The following is a 17,913-nucleotide window of genomic DNA, read 5'->3' as shown; positions in this document are numbered from 1 at the left end:
AAGAAGGGGCGTCAGTACGAATAATGTACTGAGTATGTAAGGCATGAATAACAACATAACATAAACATGAAAGTAACAAGGAATAAGAGAGGTAACCTGTACATCTGAGTGCCTCGTAGGGCGGATGTCATGCATGCTTAACCTTTTTAAAAAAAACATTCATGTACATATATATAGTAACATGCCCGGCCATTAAGGCGCGGTGTCGTATATAATATCATGCTCGGCCATCAAGGCTCGGTGTTATCATCATTAGCCTGCGTCCAGGCCTCCCGCGTCCGGGGCAATATCATAACATGCCCACTGCAGTGGTGTGCACATCTACGTGCCTACCCGGCCGACTATAGCGCGGTGCGGTGTGAGAAAATACATACATATATATATATATATATATATATAAAGCATGCATAAGAGCCCAATCAAAAGTCACAACTATGTCGGAGTGACGTAAGGTCGGTAGCCTCCGATTGTATTATGGAATAATCATCATCGCTTTGTCTCACCTTGAAGGAATAATTATTATAAGGTGAGACCAACAACAATGAATAAAATTAAGAATGGTCAAAAGATAGCTCAATATTCTCATATCGTCATTGAAATCATAAACTTGGAACCTTTGAGCATAAATCATTCTCATCATAGTCATCCTAATAATGTAAAGCTCATGTACATGGAAATCTCTATGAATAAAATCATCTCATAAAAATATTGATCTCATAACTTGAGACTTTTAGCCATAAAATCATCATCTCCATAATCATCATAAAAATATCCTCATTTTTGACATCATCGTTATCATCATAAAAACATGCTCATCGATGTTATCGTAAGAGCTCACAAAATCATAATTCTTTGGTTTGGAAAATACAGCATTCTGGGAAAACAGCTATGAATTATTAGGAAGGGAATTATGCCTTGGAGTCGTAAACATTTAACTTTTGAAAACGAGGAAGATATGGAAACATTTATGAAGTCATAGTATCAGAATCATGCCTTTAGAAGACCAATAAGATTATAAGAATCACGAAATTCGTGGACTTCTAGCATTTGCGGAGCCAATGATATTATGAGTACGACACAAAGATTTATAACGAATGGATCATGCCTTTAGAAAGAAGGGGACTAGCCTTAACATACTTGGAAGAAAATTCTCGACTTCTAACTTACTTCACGTCTTGCACCTCTCTTAAGAATTATTCGTAGCCTCGTAATCTACATATATAACCATTCATAATATCATTAGAATCATCATCATACGCTCGTCTCGAAACTTTAATTAAAATCCTTTTTGATTCTGTCGAAATTCGGGCAGCATCTCCCCTGTTTATATGCCTAGCCTGAAATTCTCAATTCAACAACCAACACAACAATGACAATACCAACATCAATACAATCATTTCCATATCAATATAAACATCCCACACGATGTTTCCTAAATTTCTCAACTAACCCACTTGTGATACGACTATTCAATAATCTTTACTTTCGTAAAGAAGTTGAAATTAATACTAAGAACATCAATAACAACATCTCCAACATCCTACAAGATAAATATAGGTATTTCCATCCAAATTTCTCTTCAACCCTCAATCCATAGATCAAAAACATCAACACAACAACTAAAACTTTTATTTCTTGCAAATATTCCTTAATCAAACTTGATAAAGAAAGAGATTTAATGATTCATACCTTATTTTTATGAAGGTAGCCAAATCTTCAACATTTCACTTGCTCCCAAGCTCCTCCAACTCCAAAATGAAATCATAATCGCGTCTACGCGTTGCCCGGACCTCGATTGATTTTCCGTAGCTTGAAATTTCACTCAAAATCCTCACTTTTATGTGGGATTTAAGCCCCTTTTGATGGCTGATTTTTCTGGAAGGTTTTGGAACATTTTGGACCATTTTTATGATGAAAAATGGGGGGTTTTGACCCTTTTTATAATTGGCAAAAGTCGGCATACTGTTGCTACAGTACTGTAGCGGTACTGTAGCGGTACTGTTTCTGCGCGACAGTTCAGTTTGTAACGTCTATAATTCTCTACTCCGAGGTCCTATCAGCGAGCGGTTTGTTGCATTACAAACTAGACTTGACGAACTTCATTTTAGGCTTTGAAACGCCTTAAAAATCCAAATATACATGGAGATATAACCCTCCAAAGTTGACTAAAAATCTTTCCAGCATTTCTCAAATTTTCGTCGAACTTATTTTCTTCAATTCGCTCGATCTCGAAATATTCTGAAACTCTCCATACATGATATTATCACTTATTATACTAATAATGGCCATGTTCTCGTGTTTCAAAATACTCTTTCCCGATTATGGTTTACGAGATAGTAATCATCCTTTATTTAAACAATATACTTAATAATGCCTCATTCCTCATACTCCAAAGTTGTTTTACCTAGTCGTAACTCGACATACTTACATTCAAATTTAACCAGTGCTTCTCGGAGGTACGGAGGTACGGGGTGTAACAGTCAGGAGCCTATTTTGGCTAATTTATTTGTTGATGCTGCTTGTTTATATGTTTGGTGTGACTAACATTTTGCCTAGCTGTGTAGTTATTATAAAATACTTAACCGCTTTATTTTAACCAAGTCCCGTTTTATCCATATTAGGATGTCTTAACTAGCAATTTAGTTCTTAAATCAAGTGAAGTTTAATTGTTCCTCTCGTGGGTTTGGCACCTTTTTAGTTAGAAAGAATAAGATATTCTTTCAAAGTATCACAAATTTTATACACTAAACGTTAGCTTGTTTTGAGAATAAAAAAAATAAAAAAAAAGCAAACTGGGTTTTATGGACAATTTTTTTCACTTTAACTCCTTTCCAATATTTGAAACATGTATTTTGTTAAAACAACCTTTGCATAGTTTATATGGGACTGATAGTCTTTTCATAAGTCTTTCACGTTAAGCTAATCACAACTTTCGAAATACACAAACGTTTTCCCTAAACTTTATTTAGTTCACTACTTTTCATATGATATTTGTATTTTTTAAAATGCTTCCACATTCGTATACAACAATCGGCCTCAATTTTTCTCAACTTAAGTCCGGTCGGTTAACCATTTTTAATGGATTTTAAAGGATGCAAATGCTTCCACGTTCGTATACAACAATCGGCCTCAATTTTTCTCAACTTAAGTCTGGATGGTTAACCATTTTTAATGGATTTTAAAGAATGCTTAATACCTTCCCTTTAGATTAATTGAACCTTTACCTAGAATCTTTAAGTTTAGTAGACCTTAAAATGGAGTTAACTTTAAACATGTACTTTATATTACTTTAGGTGTCATAATTCACCATAAAATTAGGTGGCGACTCCTGTACTTTACTTAACCCCAGAATTACCGGGATGTTGTAAACCATTTTGACTTCGGTTGAAATGGGGTATAACACCTGGTTCTTACCGGATTCAACCTAACACCATATAAACGCAAATATAATTTAGCATTAAACACATTTGGGCTTTTAACAAATACAACCTCACACACAGGGGCGGAGCTAGGTAGGCTCTAGGGGGTTCGGATTAAAATTATTTTTTTATGTATATATAGTAGATGTTGGACCCCCTTGACTTCTTCGCGTATTTGCTTCTTCATATTTTTGAACCCCTAGATGAAAATCCTAGCTCCGCCACTGCTCACACAAACCATATTTCATTTGTTAATCATCAAACCACTTTAAAATCATATTTTATTATGAGTCTGCTACACGTGGACCATATTAAAATGCATAGTTGCTGAAAAATGTAACCAGTCCCTTATGCTACTGATGGCTATACATATCACTTATTATTAAGGCTTAATACCTAGATGGACCCTTAAACTTGACATGTTTCGTAAGATAGGCATATAAACTTATAAGGTGACCAGATAGACACTTAAACTTACTCAAAGTGTATTTTTCAAGTTTTTCAGTTGTTTTGAAAACAAAAACTATATTTTTCAAACACTTACAATTTTCATGGCCAAACAAGCCCTAAATATATCACAAACTATTTTTTTAAAAATGCAAAAATAAGGCAAACGCATATACATGAGACTATAAATGTGCACTTAAACCAATAAATACTCGCTAATCGTAATTTTGCAGCTTTCAATTAACTCGGATTTTTTTTTTACACTTGAATAATTAAAAAACAATAACTTTAACCAATAAAAATCCTTAAAAAAAGAAATTTCAAATTAAGAAATTTCTAAGTTCAGTATTTCAAGTGTAAAAGAAATTTCAAATTAAGAAAACTGTAAAGCCGAGAAGAATATCCTTAAAAAAAAGAAATTTCTTAATTTGAAATTTCTTTTTTTAAGGATTTTTATTGGTTAAAGTTATTGTTTTTTAATTATTCAAGTGTAAAAAAAATCCGAGTTAATTGAAAGCTGCAAAATTGCGATTAGCGAGTATTTATTGGTTTAAGTGCACATTTATAGCCTCATGTATATGCGTTTGCCTTATTTTTGCATTTTAAAAAAAATATTTTGTGATATATTTAGGGCTTGTTTGGCCATGAAAATTGTGAGTGTTTGAAAAATATAGTTTTTGTTTTCAAAACAACTGAAAAACTTGAAAAATACACTTTGAGTAAGTTTAAGTGTTTATCTGATCACCTTATAAGTTTATATGCCTATCTTACAAAACATGTCAAGTTTAAGGGTCCATCTGGGTATTAAGCCTATTATTACCCTCACCAACTGCATGAAACCACTTTCCTAATACCACACTAAGACATAAAATAAACTTATTACAAGTACAACTAATAAAGCCAATTGCAGAAAACATAAGGCTAAAACACCCCCAAAACTTTCATATATGTGTAACTTTAATTCTTATTAATCAAACATTACCGAAATCAACCTTTGCTAACATCACCATTTTCCTTAGCACCATTACTTTCTGACTTCTCTTTTTCGCTTACACCATCAGCATTCTTGGCTTCTTCAGTAGCTGCTAATTCTTTCTTTTTCTCCTCCTTCTCTTCCTTCTCCAACTCAGCCTTTGCTCTCTCTTCTTCTTCTTCTTTCTCAGCCTTCAATTTTGCTTCCTCCTTTGCAGTTTCAAGGGCTTTAATCAATCTCTCCAAGCAAGTGTCTGCATTTTCCTTCGAAGACTTAGGCATCAAATTCTCAGCAATATCAGCAGGAGTCATATTAGTTTCCCCCAATAACCGACGAATCTCAGGAAAGTGAACATGAGATTTGACGTCAAGATAATTATTTGCAAGCACCTTGAAGGACTCATAGCAACAGTAGGATAGCACAATATGTTTATCCATCCTCCCCCTCCGAATTAGAGCAGGATCAAGCTTTTCCACATAGTTGGTGGTGAAGACAATAAGCCTTTCACCACCAATGGCTGACCATAGACCATCAATGAAGTTCAAAAGTCCAGATAAAGTTACCTCACTTCGCTTTTCTTTCCCCTCTTCTCTTTTCATCTTCTCCTTGATGGCATCTTTCTCATCTTTTTCTTTATCTTCCTCGTCTTTCTTCTTATTCTTCTCCCTTTGACCCGTAAGGTCAAGGGAGCAATCGATGTCTTCAATCACAATAATAGATTTACTTGTAGTATCTATCAGCAATTTTCTTAGCTCGGTGTTGTCCTTAACCGATGTCAGTTCGAGATCATAGACATCATATTGCAAGTAATTAGCCATAGCAGCAATCATGCTAGATTTACCCGTTCCTGGGGGACCATAAAGAAGATAACCGCGCTTCCACGCCTTTCCAATCTTTGCATAATAGTCTTTTGACTTGCTGAATGTTTCAAGATCATCCATAATCTCTTGCTTCTTGTTTGGATCCATGGCCAGAGTATCGAATGTTGATGGATGCTCAAACACTACTCCACTCCACATCCTCCAACCCCTATATCTGTACCCACCACCTGTCTCTCCCTTATTGTTTGTGTACAGCTTTCTCTGTCGTTCTCTCACGGATATCGCCTTCCCTTCCTCCAACACATACTTCAAGTATGACTCTGTGATAAGCTCGCGATTCTTTCTGTGAAATTTGAGCTTGAAAAACCTCTTGTCATCCTCCTTCCACAAAGCAATTGTCTGTTTGTTGGCTGCTAATTGGCTCGAAATCCACCAAACCTTCTCATCTTTATATTCATCGGTTATCTCCTCATGATCATCCATGGTTAGGACAAGAGATTGACCATCTTTCACCGTGTTGGCTTTGAGGCGCTTAGCTTGTGTGCAAGAGTTCTTGCTCAGGTACCTTTCGATTGCTACGTAAGCTTTGCTCCGCTCGAACCACCCCTCACTTTCATACTCATGAAAAATTATGTGCATATAAGGGTAGAAATAACTCGTGATTTTATCCGTATACCTCCTAATAAGACCACGAAGTTCGTGAGGAAAATAGTTCTGGTACATGGTCCAGGAGAACATGATTGCTGCAATGGCTGGACCCAACTGATTCCAAACATCTTGCATCATCTTGAAATTAATAGGAGTACAACAGAAATTGAAGTGTATGTGAATGGTTTGTTCAGTACTAAATGATATATGGCCTCTTATATAGACAAATAGAAAACACCAGAGTGTATGTAGTTATCATTTCCTTGGTCACCAAGTTTGAGCGGGCAAAGTGCTTTTAAGAAAAGACACAAAAACATACTTGTGATATAAAATAGGTTATAAATATTTGTGTGAATAGAAATCATCTCAGATAAAGAAAACAGAAAGAAAAGTATTAAAAAACATGAATAAAACGCGCTAACTTTAGGGTGGTCTTAGGTATTCTGCCTTCTTATTTTGACAGACTAAAGAGACATTTCTTTTCTTTTATAATTTTGGTGCGCTCATGACCATATATATTTTCTGAGAAACTGCTTTGTAAATGTAAGGTGGCACTGACGTTTCGACGGCCAATGGTGAAATACTATTCTTGTCCTGATCAGGAGACTAATTTATTCATAAATAGATAGGTCCCTTGAGAACTAGGAAGGTTAAATTTAGATTAATTAAGACCTAGTGCTGGATCCACTCATATCATCTAAGATGTATTGTGCTTACGTATAGGAGAGTGAACAATGATCATATATCATCTAAGATGTCATTTATGTTTTAAACCATCTGGTATTCGGTATACAAAATTTACGGACCCAACTAATACAAAATCCACACATAAAAGACCAAACAGAGGGTCATAAACGTTAGATAAGAGTTTGATTTCTCAGATGGTCACTCAACTAATAGTTATTATCTCAGAAAATTATTTTTTTGTTGAAGAAATTGGAATTGAAAAGAAAGGTGACTTTATAAGATAATCACTATCAGTTAAACCATCAGGAAAATACCCCCGTTAGATAATTAAGGTTAAGTGATTCAGGAACAGAGCATAATGAAATCGAACCAAAAGCCTTCAACAAATTTAAGTATATTTGTTTGTTGAACCAAGTCCTTCAACAAATTATTTTATCCTTAATTAAATTATTTTATCCCTATTAATTAAGCCACCCCTTCGTTGGTACCTTGCATCAAGCAGTCCTCATTATTGTCTTTGTTTATTACATAAGACGACACTTTATGTTTAGGGTGAAGCACGCCTCTTCCTGCCGACATTATTTAATTCATAAGTTTACAATTATTTTCATGTCGAAGTTGTCACTCTTAATTCACAATTGTTAATCCTCATATCGTCTTTGTTTATACATTATACGACGCTTTGTGTTTAGGTGAAGGCGTCACAATTGTTGGTGAAAATACAAATATTCTTGAAAAATGAAAAATAATGAAAGTTTTCATGCTAAGTTGTGAATATCTTCGCGCTTCTTTAAGGAGATTCAAGTACAATGTAGTAGAATCTTTACAGCTGACCGATTAAAGAGGGTGAGAGTATTAAAGAAGAGTGAGATTTCATATTAAGTTTCTATTTCACCGAGTATTAAAGAAGAGTGAGATTTCACATTAAGTTTCTATTGCTCATATTTCTTGCTCATCCCCAAAAAACAACTATCATGGCATCCTACATGGCGTTTCACGGGTGTTTATGGGGCAACTTAAATCAAGTTGAGGTGTTTAGATATGCATCCTCAAAGTTGGTATTTACTTGTCAGTTGAGGTCAAATTAAGATGTCTATTTATGTACTATGCCTTTAATATACATGATGATGATATATCACTAACACTACTACAAAAAATGTCTCGTCTCCCTATAATTAAAACTTAGAGTCTCTCTTCCTATAATTATAAAGACTCAAATATCTCTTGTCATTTAAAATACTCTCATAGAAGTGTGAAGTATCTTGATTTACAATGGTCATAGTTGTTACTATTATTAGCAGTTTCCTTGAAGCTGCTCAGGTAAAATATTGTTAATGAAATATAAATATCTCTGACTTACAATATTGGTCTTTCTAAACTATGTACTTAATCAAAGACTCAATGTAAAGGAAATAACGGCATGCACCGTAGTACTAGGTAGGTAAGTGCCGTGATAATGTGAAATACATCGACTTACATCAGTGTTTGACAACAATATACTTAAAAATCAAATTACAATAATATTACTAACCCCCTAGAAATTAGAGCATATGCGTACCGTTAATAACTACTCCCTTCATCCCAATTTGTTTGAAGGTTGACTAGTTTAGGGAGTTCAACAACTTCTTCTTTGACTTAATTTTAAACATAGATTCTTCGAGTATTTATAGTAATAAAATTTACATAATTGAAAACTATATAAAAAGTAATATAAGTCTGCATAATTAATAATTCATAATATATAAAAAGAGTTGAAGAAAATCGTTATAAAAAAAAGAGCTATTTGACTCCTTAAACTGGTCAACCTTCAAACAATTGGAACGGAGGGAGTAGTAACTATTCATTTAAACGATGATTGCTAAACCTGGATGCCTTAAAGCTCAGAAATAAATCATTTCGTTAAAGGAGAAAACAGGGAAATTAAGCCCTATTGTTGTTCGTTAGCTAGCAATAGACAGGTGTTGTTTTAGATTTCCGGCCACCCCAAGACCAAATTAGTCATTTTGGAAAGAGTTGATGGTCAAAAACACACCTAAACTATCGTCTTTTTCACAAGTTTCATACCTCAGCTATCCGTCGTTCCCTTTACCTACCTAAACTATCATTCCTTTTGTGTTAAACCACACCCTGATGCTAAGTTGGCCTCCACACGCCTATTGTCGATTGATTCAAAAATATTTGGCCAACTCAGCGTCAAGGCGTGTTTTAATACAAAGGGGGTGATATATAATTTAGGTAGGTAGAGGGAACAATGGATACCAAGGTATGAAACTGACGACAAAAGTGATAGTTTATGTATGTTTCTTACCATTAAACCTTTTGGAAAGTTGAACTTTGTATACATAATAGAAGGATTAAACTCGTCTAGGGCAGAAGAATTACTTGAAAGCTCCTCAGAACTTTATGATTTGGAAACTCTTTCCACTCCATATTTCTTGTTTCAAGGATGCGGAATTGATGGTGAGAAGAACACCTAATAATCGGGAACTGAGAAGCAAATTCGAAGGTGTTTGCTCTCCATTCCCTGTATTGGATTTACCAACGGGAACACAAGTTGAAGATCATCAAAATCCTGATTTCAGGATCATCATCAAGTAATCCGAATTCATGTACACTACTGAGACAAAAGAACTACATTCAGTCTCATTTCTAAACTCTGTTAAATGCCTCTCCCTTACTATATAAAGTTGGGTTTTTCTAACTATTTGTTTGACACCGTGTGAACACTTAGGCATGCCTGATACAAAGTAAAATATCCATGAAAAAGATCCTTTTTTATTACTGGTCTAAAGCTGTAGAAAGTGTATTCCTCAAGTGAAAAAAATTACATCAAACACTACAAAAAAATGCTTAAATTGCGGCGGTTTAATAGCGGGGTCAGCTACAACCCCCGCAAATTTCATTAAATAGCGGGGGTTTACATTTCCGACACAAATAAAAGAAACTAGCGGGGGTTTGGAACCTCCACCATCTGGGGAAAAAAAATAGCGCGCAACTTTTCCCTCACTTTTTTTTTTGGCTCTTTTTTCTCTAAAAAATCTTTTCCCCCTCTCTCAAAACCCTCTGCCTCTCTCACTACTTTTTATTACTGCCACATTTTCCTTTTCCTTTTCTCACCGTGAACCATCCCTTTTTGCCACCATCCAAACCACCCCAAAACCCCATCTGAAACATACTTGAAACAACCAAAAACAGAATACCAAACCGATCCGTACCCACTTAATTTCACCCCAAAATCACCATTGTCACCACCTTCGTTTCCACCAAAAATCAGCACCAAACACCCAGTTTTCTTTTCCGGCAAGGTTCGGATTTCCCACCAAAGATTCCGTTCAGTCGAGGTTTTCGGTTTGTTTTATTGTTCATTTCAAATGTTGTACTTATTCCTCATATTCGGTAATCAGAAAGCTTACCTTTGAGGTCCATTTTCCCTTTTTCCTTTAAAGCTTATGTATGGTCCGCCATTAAAACTCATCAGCTATTGTCGGAATCGGGTCAACCCGAGTCCGATGAAAAGTTGATTGAAAACTGGACGGCTGCTGTTGATTCATGGATTAATCGAGTTGTCGGTCTTGTCTCTAGTGATACAGTGAATAATCTTGAAAAAACTGCTCGTTTTTTTTTAGAATACATTTTAACTTGGCCTCAACTAACACTAAACAACCCAACTTCAAAAATACACATCTAGACACCTTGACTTGGTTTAAGTTGCCCCCTAAACACCCCAACTTTGAGAATGCACATCCGGAAAAGTGTGTTTACGGGGCCAAATTAAGGTGTCTAGATGTGCATTTTCAAAGTTAGGGAGTTTAGTTGCCAGTTGTATTATGCCTCTTTTTTTATGTATAGGATTTGTCACTAACTATATACATTTTGTGCTTCTGCTTCTGTATGCTCGCGACAAAGCTATAGAACATACATACATTTCCACGCTATTGAAATATTTGCATCCAAGCTTGTACTTAGTAGGCGTTTGACCATAGAAAAAAAAATCACTTTATTGGGAATTTTTGAAGTTGTAGTTAGAAGATGGAGTTGTGTTTGGTTATACTTTTTGCAATGGAGAGAAGAGAGCGTTTTATTTGAAATTAGGAAGATGGAGATGGAACTTTCAAGTTGAATTTGGAACTTTCATGGCCAAACACTGATTTTTAAATAAAGTGAAAAATTATTCTGGAAAAAAAAGTAATAGTCTTTATGGCTAAACGGGTCCTTAAATTTTGCAAATTGAAATAATGATGATATGTAATTATCTCACCTTTAGCAAATGGGTGTCTGGGTCTATTCCTTTTGTCAGGCGATTCATTGATTGGGAAATGAAACCTTATTCTGTTTTTGGTATGCTTTCCTGGAAAGCAAATTGCTGACTTGGTATTTATGAACTTTCTTACCACGTATTATGATTTGGGACTAAGGAGTTACCTTTTTGTGATGTTTGTGTTGCAGCTAGATAAATGCTGGGCTGGTATATGTTTGCTTGGGGTGACATGTCAAGAATGCAGTACGGAACGTTTCTTAGCTTCTTATGCTGGATGGTTTAACAAACTCGTACTCCACCTACAGGTAATCAAGTTGATCCTTTATTGAGAAGAGTTCTTTGCATAATCTTCTTTTCTTTGATAACATATAGTATAAATTGAATTCACATTCCTGTTTCAGTAAAAGTGCGAACACTTGCCTCTGTGGTTACGAAATATGTTATATTCCGTTTTTCATTTTGGTCATGGAAAAAGTACATTTGGACGTTATTATATCTGCAAGAAGTAGAACTATGATCTGGAAAGCAGGAAAGTTTTAGGAGTTGTGTTTTTGTGATTTTGTCAACTATACCTCAAGATGACTGATCATGTAGATATATTAATATCATCGGACTAAACAGTAGACTAACTGGGACTTCAAAACATTAGAAGTGCTAATCATTTGTTTTACTCAGCCTGATAACTGTGGTATTAATCTTGACGTTTTGTTGTGGATCTGCTTACTAACTTCATTGCTTCCTGCTGCAGGATTCATTATTGAATTGTAGATATGCCAAGGTTCAAGCGTTTGCAGAAGAAGCAAAATTCAGTTCAGTCAGTATCTCATCCAGTTGCTGAATTAGGACCTTCTTTTCTTCAATCAACGCCATGTCTGCCAACACATCCGACCATGTCATTTCGGGCAACAACACATCTGGCCCCATCATTTCAGCCTACATCGCAGGTGACTCCAACATTTCAGCCGGCATCACAGCCGTCTCGATCAGTTCACTCAATATCCCATCCAACTCCGATGGATCAGGCCGCACCACAGCCGGCTCCAGCAGTTCACCAAGCATCACAGCCATCTCGATCAGTTCATTCGACATCAAATTTGGCTTCGACAGATCAGGACTCACCACAACCATCTCTGTCAGTTCACTCGACATCACATTTGGCTTCGACAGATCAGGACTCAACACAGCCAGCTCCAACAGTTCAGGCTGCATCCAAAAAGCGTTCTAGGTCGCATTGGATTGTAGACGCAATAGGTAAATACTTTTGACTATCAGTACATATTCAACAGTCCCTTCTAAGTTGTTGTTCATCTCTCTCGTGGCTTCAACTGATCTCTTTTCTTATTAAAGATTCAGAAGAAAATATCAGGAAACTCAGAGTTAAAGTTAATGAAGTGATCAATTTAACGTGTGAAGAACGTATTGTGGTTGATTTTGATTACTTGGATGAACCATTTGGAGATGGACGCGGCCTTCTTTCACGCTTTTGTGGAATTTTGGCGTGTGACTGCTCTTTATTTCCAATCAACTTTGAGAAATGGTTAAGTTTACCTATTTATTTTATACTTCAACTGCGTCTTCGATCAAATTATAAAGGTATAAGCTCTATATTATTACAACTATATCACTGTCTCTTTTTTGGTGAGAAGCACAACTATATCAAATTATAAAGGTATAAGCTAACCAATGATTTATTCTTGAAGCCCAAGTTCTTCTTTAGGACAACCGAGTCAGTTGCAATGGGACATGTCTATAAATCTATTGGAAAGAAGTGGGCTGCAAATAAAAATAACTTGTGGAAGACACATGAAGACCTGCTTAAAAGTAAAACTGAGATTATTGAAAGTGTGCCGAATGGGATTCCACGTGATTAATGGATTTCTTTTGTTGATTACCAATATAAAGATTCAACAAAGGTACTTATGTAACTGCTTATACTAGTCTTTCTAATTATATAATTATTTGTTTTTCTAATTGAGTTTCAAGTATATTTTTATAAGGCAATGCGATTAAGAAATGCTGAAAATCGAAAGAAATAGACTATACCACACACAGGCGGCTCCAAAGCCAATGCTACGAGAAGGGCTGAAATGGTGAGTAAATTAACTTGCTATGTAATTATTTCTATGTAGTAAATAATTCTGATTTGATTTTTATTTATAGATGGCTCAGACTGGACAAAGGCCTGGACGAGCACAAATATACCTTGCTACTCATAAGAATCAAGATGGAGTATATGTTAATGAAGCAGCAAAAGAAATATGCGTAAGTTTTTGTGAATTCTCAACTTATCTCAAGAAACAAATAATATGACTCTGATTTTTGTATATTCTGCTTCATAGTTAAAAGCCATGCCTCTTAAGTTCTGTCTTCTTTAATTCCATGCGTTCCTATTGGTTTATTAGTGACAATGAGTTTTGTATGTGTAGGAAAAACTTGAGTTAGCTTTAAGCCAAAGCACCATAGACGAGTCTCAAATTTCGCGAAATGATGCCGTCGGCAAGGTGCTAGGAGAAGAGCACTCTGGGAGGGTGAGGTGCTTGGGATTAGGACCTGTCCCCAGTAAAGTTTTTAAACAAGCAAGACCTCGTTTCAGCGGTACAAGTGCTTCAAGAAGTGAAGGTTCATGTTCGTCCCAATGTCAACAGAACCATAAGAAAATGATAAATGCTCAGGAAAAAATGATGAATGCTTTCAAGGCATATATGATAATGAAAGAAGGGATGATACCAGAACAGTTTGCGGGGTTCTTTGCTTCTTCTTCGGCGGTTTCTCCTACAACAGTAAGTAAAGTTCTTCATTTATTTTTCATTTAATTGGTCTGAAATTTTTTGGATTTGATTTCTCTTCGAAAAATGATGAGATTGATGTGGCTGTTATTGTATGTTGGTTTATTTTGTGTCCGGAAAAACAGTATCGGCATTCAGATGATCCAATTGTAATATGATGGTCCTTTCCTATCCACTGTTGGGATGTATGTTCAACCGTGTAGAATCCTTTCTCAATGCCTGCTTAAGGAAATCAAGTTTTTAGTGATTAGGAAAAAAAACAAAAAGGGGGAGACTTCTCTTTGTGTCAATGAAGTCTGGTTTGTTGTGTAACAAATTGAAGCTGTATAAGAAACAAGCAAACAGAGAGTAAAAACAGAGTAGTACATTCTGCTTTGTTGTGCACTAAAATAATAGATAAGAGTTCCTAGTCCTGAAAACTATACTGCAGTAGTATACTACTATTTTGTTAGATAAATAAAGATAATTTTACTTTCATATACCAAAATAAGACCTAATTACCTTTTTTTTAAATAGATACTGCTACTAGTAGCAATTTAAGAGAATATATGATAGAGCTATTTTCACCCAATACCTGATACACAATGATTTTGAGGTGTATGGTGTAGTTTGAATTGATTCTTGACCTTAAATTTTGACGAACTACTATGGATTAATAAAAAAAATAGAATCATTTTTATGTTTAAAGATTTGATTTTGAGGTGTTTGGCTACTGACTTATTTTCTGTTTGAATTGATTCTTGGCCTTAAAATTTTGATGAATTAATATAGAAAATAGAATCATTGTGTAATGATTTGAACCTCCTACTGATTGTTCATGGTACTGGAAGAAGATATGCTCCATTAGAGATAAATTTAAAGCTGGATATGTGGGCAATGGGTGGATAACACAGAGTGGTAGCTACAAAATTCATAGTGGCTATCAATGGAGGAAAGGAGACCAAGAATCATGGTATTGGGAGAGGTGGTGTGGAATAAACTCAATATACCAAAATAGAGTTTCATTTGCTGGATAGTACGTAGGATATGACAGGATCCTTACAAGATCAAGACTACAAAAAATAGGGGTGTGCCATGATAACAAGTGTGTCATATGTGAGGAGCAGGAGGAAAAAACTGAACACCTCTTCTTTTAGTGTCATTTCTCACAGGAATGTTTAAGGAAAGAGTGTTGTATAAATTTGGACCGAGGGAGTAGTATTTATATGAAACTGATTGTAGCTAGTGTGAGATAAAAAAGAGGTTTAGTTACTTATGAATGTGATTGATGCTTAATTCTCTACTATGTATTATTTTCTACTGTATGAAAAAGAAGCTTGAAGAAAAAGGACAATACTTCTAATTTGTGGCAGTAATGTAGCCACCTTAAAATCTTAAATGCAAAAAATTAAATCCATAGAGATAGTGCCCCTATAATTAGTGTGATGTAGTTCAACATCATTTTCATGCATTAACTAATGCTAGTAATTTTGGATGCCATGTTACGTGACAGCTAACTACTTTTGGATGCTCAATTGAAAATGATGTATGTGATCATAAATGTTGTTTTAAGATCCATATATGACTTCCTTCCTTTATTTTCACATGGTTCATTACAAATTTTGTTGTACGAAAGTAGATCACGAATCCTTGCCCTAAATCATATTGGGCACTCTTTTTTATCTTTCCAAATATTAATGCTGGTGATATATTCTAGTACTAGTTATGTGAATTCGTTTTTACACTCTGTTGCTGTATTTTGTATACTTTTGGTTGGTGTATATACTCATGGATTAACACGTTCTTTAATTGTCATTCAATGATTTGATAAGATATTATATAAGATTGTAAGTGAGCAGTTGGATTTCCAAATTAAACTTGAATAAAGAGTTGTGGTGTTATCAGGATGGTAGCTAACTCTATTTCTATGCTTTTCATTATGCAGCCAAGTGATGCGGCGAGTGGATCCCTTTCGCCCATGGACGCAAGAAGATCATGTTGTGATAGTAATCCTAGTGATAACCGTTGATTTCATTGTATTGTTTGGTAGGAACGGATGTTAGAATGCTGGGGTGAATGTATTGTGTTTAAATTTAGTTTTTGAGTGATCTGATAATGCTACTTAAATTTTTAGTTTCAAAAGCTAATGATACTTTATGATAACATTTGTGATTTTACGATATGTTATCGATGTCTCTTAAAGTTTTAACGTTTTTTTGCTTTGATTATGATTTCTAGCTTAATTAGTGATTTTGTAGTCGATAATATATAAAAAAATTCAATGAATTGTTGGGGGATATGAGACTGCCAGGACCTTTAAATATAAGCTAATTTTTAAAAAAAATATATATATTTGTATTGCGGAGGTTCTAAACCGCCGCAATCTGTCATTGAGAATTATTTTTAAAAGATTAAATTTTAAAATTACGGGGTCAACTGCCGTAAAATAACCGCCGCAAATTAGTTCTGGCGGTCAGCAAAAAACTGCCGCTAATTGATTGCGACAGCTGTTATTGTGGAGGTTTTGCCAACTGCCGCAACAACACATTGCGGGGGTTTCAAACCGCCGCAAACCTTAAAAATAACCCCCGCAATTTAAGCATTTTTTTGTAGTGAAAAGCAGAAAGGTCATAACTTTGTCTAGTCTTTTGTTTTTGTATGCTTTGTGTACTAACTTTTTTAGCTGTTAACTCATTGGTTCTTTTTTTTAACAGAGTATGAAGAGTATGTAAGGTGTACCGATTTTGAAGATCACTATGTAATCTTTTCGTAATAGTTTTTTCTTTAATAAGTTCTGTGACAGTCCGTTGGTTGTATTCATTGTAAGCTGCATTTTAGAGTTTAAACGATGGAATAAATTATTCACTGGATCCTTAATGTTTGGTGTAAGTCATCAGATCTTTAGGAGTGTTTTTATAATAAGACCTACTAAGCCAGCCTACTTATTGTGGAGTTTCTAATTAGGATATAAGATCATGCCCTAGAAGTAGTTGATTACCTTTAAGTGTGTTCGGTACGAAGGAAAATGGTTTTCATGAAAAATGCTTTTTGAAAATGTTTTCCAAGAAAATAAGTTGATTTTTTACTTATTTTCTTGTGTTCGATATGTAAGCAAAATATATTATCCTAAAAGCATTTGTATAAAATCCAAACAAATATTGTGAGTAGGAGTTAGGGGTGTGGGGTGATTGGGATGGGGCTACAAGGGTGGGGGTGAAAGTGAAGTGTGTCGGAACAAAACTTCTTGTTCCTACTTTCAATAAGGACATCGTTTTTTCTCTTTTTTTCTAAGAAACTTGTTTTCCTAGAAAATGTATTCTAAAAACTTGACCACCCGAGCATGGGAAAACTCAAAAATATTTTCCCGAAAATGTTTCCTCCGTACCGAACACACCCCTACTCTTGATTACATGCTTGGAGTCGTTAAAGAGAGGTCATGATACCTTTTACCAAAGGTGAGATTATAAAGTATATCTGCTTGGAACTGGGAAGACGTTTGTAAAGAACTCATCATAAGCATGACATGCTCATACAATGCTGCAACTTTTTAAGTGGCCAGTCCCCCTATAAAAGTTTGAGAGTCGAACAATTGGACTTTTAAGATGTCAAAGTTTCTTGAAGCTATTATATGTTGACTCATAGATTAAGATGATGAAGGATCATGATATAAGTTGGAGCAAATAATAGAAAATCTTCACATTTCCTTATAATGGATCCTTGCTAGTACTATATTTTTCCGGTCCTTTTGACAAAATCCTAGCAACCTTAATCCCACCCTAAGTTCTAGTTTGTAATAGTCCTATAGCATTATAATAGGATCAGACTTGATTTGGTATCTACTTCAGTTGGAAGTGATTGACCATGATCTAAATCTACATGGTCCATTTTTTCCCTT

At 35.1% G+C, this 17,913-nt stretch overlaps 2 protein-coding genes and 1 long non-coding RNA gene across 7 annotated transcripts; 1 reads left to right on the top strand and 2 right to left on the bottom strand.

Annotated features, from left to right (window-relative positions):
• Positions 1-4,475: 4,475 nt before the first annotated feature.
• LOC132641558 (AAA-ATPase At3g28580-like) lies at positions 4,476-6,642 on the bottom strand. The gene has a single exon (XM_060358599.1). The coding sequence runs from the start codon at positions 6,444-6,446 to the stop codon at positions 4,854-4,856; it is 1,593 nt and encodes a 530-aa protein (XP_060214582.1). The 5' UTR covers positions 6,447-6,642; the 3' UTR covers positions 4,476-4,853.
• Positions 6,643-11,419: 4,777 nt separating this feature from the next.
• LOC132641555 (uncharacterized) lies at positions 11,420-16,200 on the top strand. Of its 5 annotated transcripts, XM_060358597.1 has the most exons (6): positions 11,420-11,558; positions 12,002-13,166; positions 13,251-13,343; positions 13,414-13,515; positions 13,680-14,033; positions 15,964-16,200. In XM_060358597.1, the coding sequence occupies exons 3-6, from the start codon at positions 13,341-13,343 to the stop codon at positions 16,045-16,047; spliced, it is 543 nt and encodes a 180-aa protein (XP_060214580.1). In that variant the 5' UTR covers positions 11,420-11,558; positions 12,002-13,166; positions 13,251-13,340; the 3' UTR covers positions 16,048-16,200. The 5 variants fall into 5 exon arrangements, 3 of the variants coding, with proteins under 3 accessions (XP_060214580.1, XP_060214579.1, XP_060214581.1); XR_009582891.1 differs by having other exon boundaries at positions 12,002-12,504; positions 12,601-12,846; positions 12,954-14,033; XM_060358596.1 differs by having other exon boundaries at positions 12,002-13,343.
• On the bottom strand, positions 12,901-15,195 carry LOC132641557 (uncharacterized). The gene is made up of 2 exons (XR_009582892.1): positions 14,614-15,195; positions 12,901-14,258 (listed from the first exon to the last, which is right to left on the bottom strand). It is a non-coding gene; the product is annotated as an uncharacterized LOC132641557 (long non-coding RNA).
• Positions 16,201-17,913: the final 1,713 nt, after the last annotated feature.

This window comes from Lycium barbarum, chromosome 5 (genome assembly GCF_019175385.1).
Source record: "Lycium barbarum isolate Lr01 chromosome 5, ASM1917538v2, whole genome shotgun sequence".
Classification (NCBI taxonomy): Eukaryota; Viridiplantae; Streptophyta; class Magnoliopsida; order Solanales; family Solanaceae; genus Lycium; species Lycium barbarum.
Note: the sequence above shows the minus strand (reverse complement) of the source record. Positions and strands in the feature narration are given on the sequence as shown.

Excerpts from the sequence above, each read along its gene's own strand:
- LOC132641558 (XM_060358599.1), bottom strand. The coding sequence starts at position 6,446 with ATGATGCAAGATGTTTGGAATCAGTTGGGTCCAGCCATTGCAGCAATC.
- LOC132641555 (XM_060358597.1), top strand. Across the intron at positions 13,516-13,679 it reads AAGCAGCAAAAGAAATATGC|GAAAAACTTGAGTTAGCTTT; the intron begins GTAAGTTTTTGT and ends TTGTATGTGTAG. Across the intron at positions 14,034-15,963 it reads CGGCGGTTTCTCCTACAACA|CCAAGTGATGCGGCGAGTGG; the intron begins GTAAGTAAAGTT and ends TTCATTATGCAG.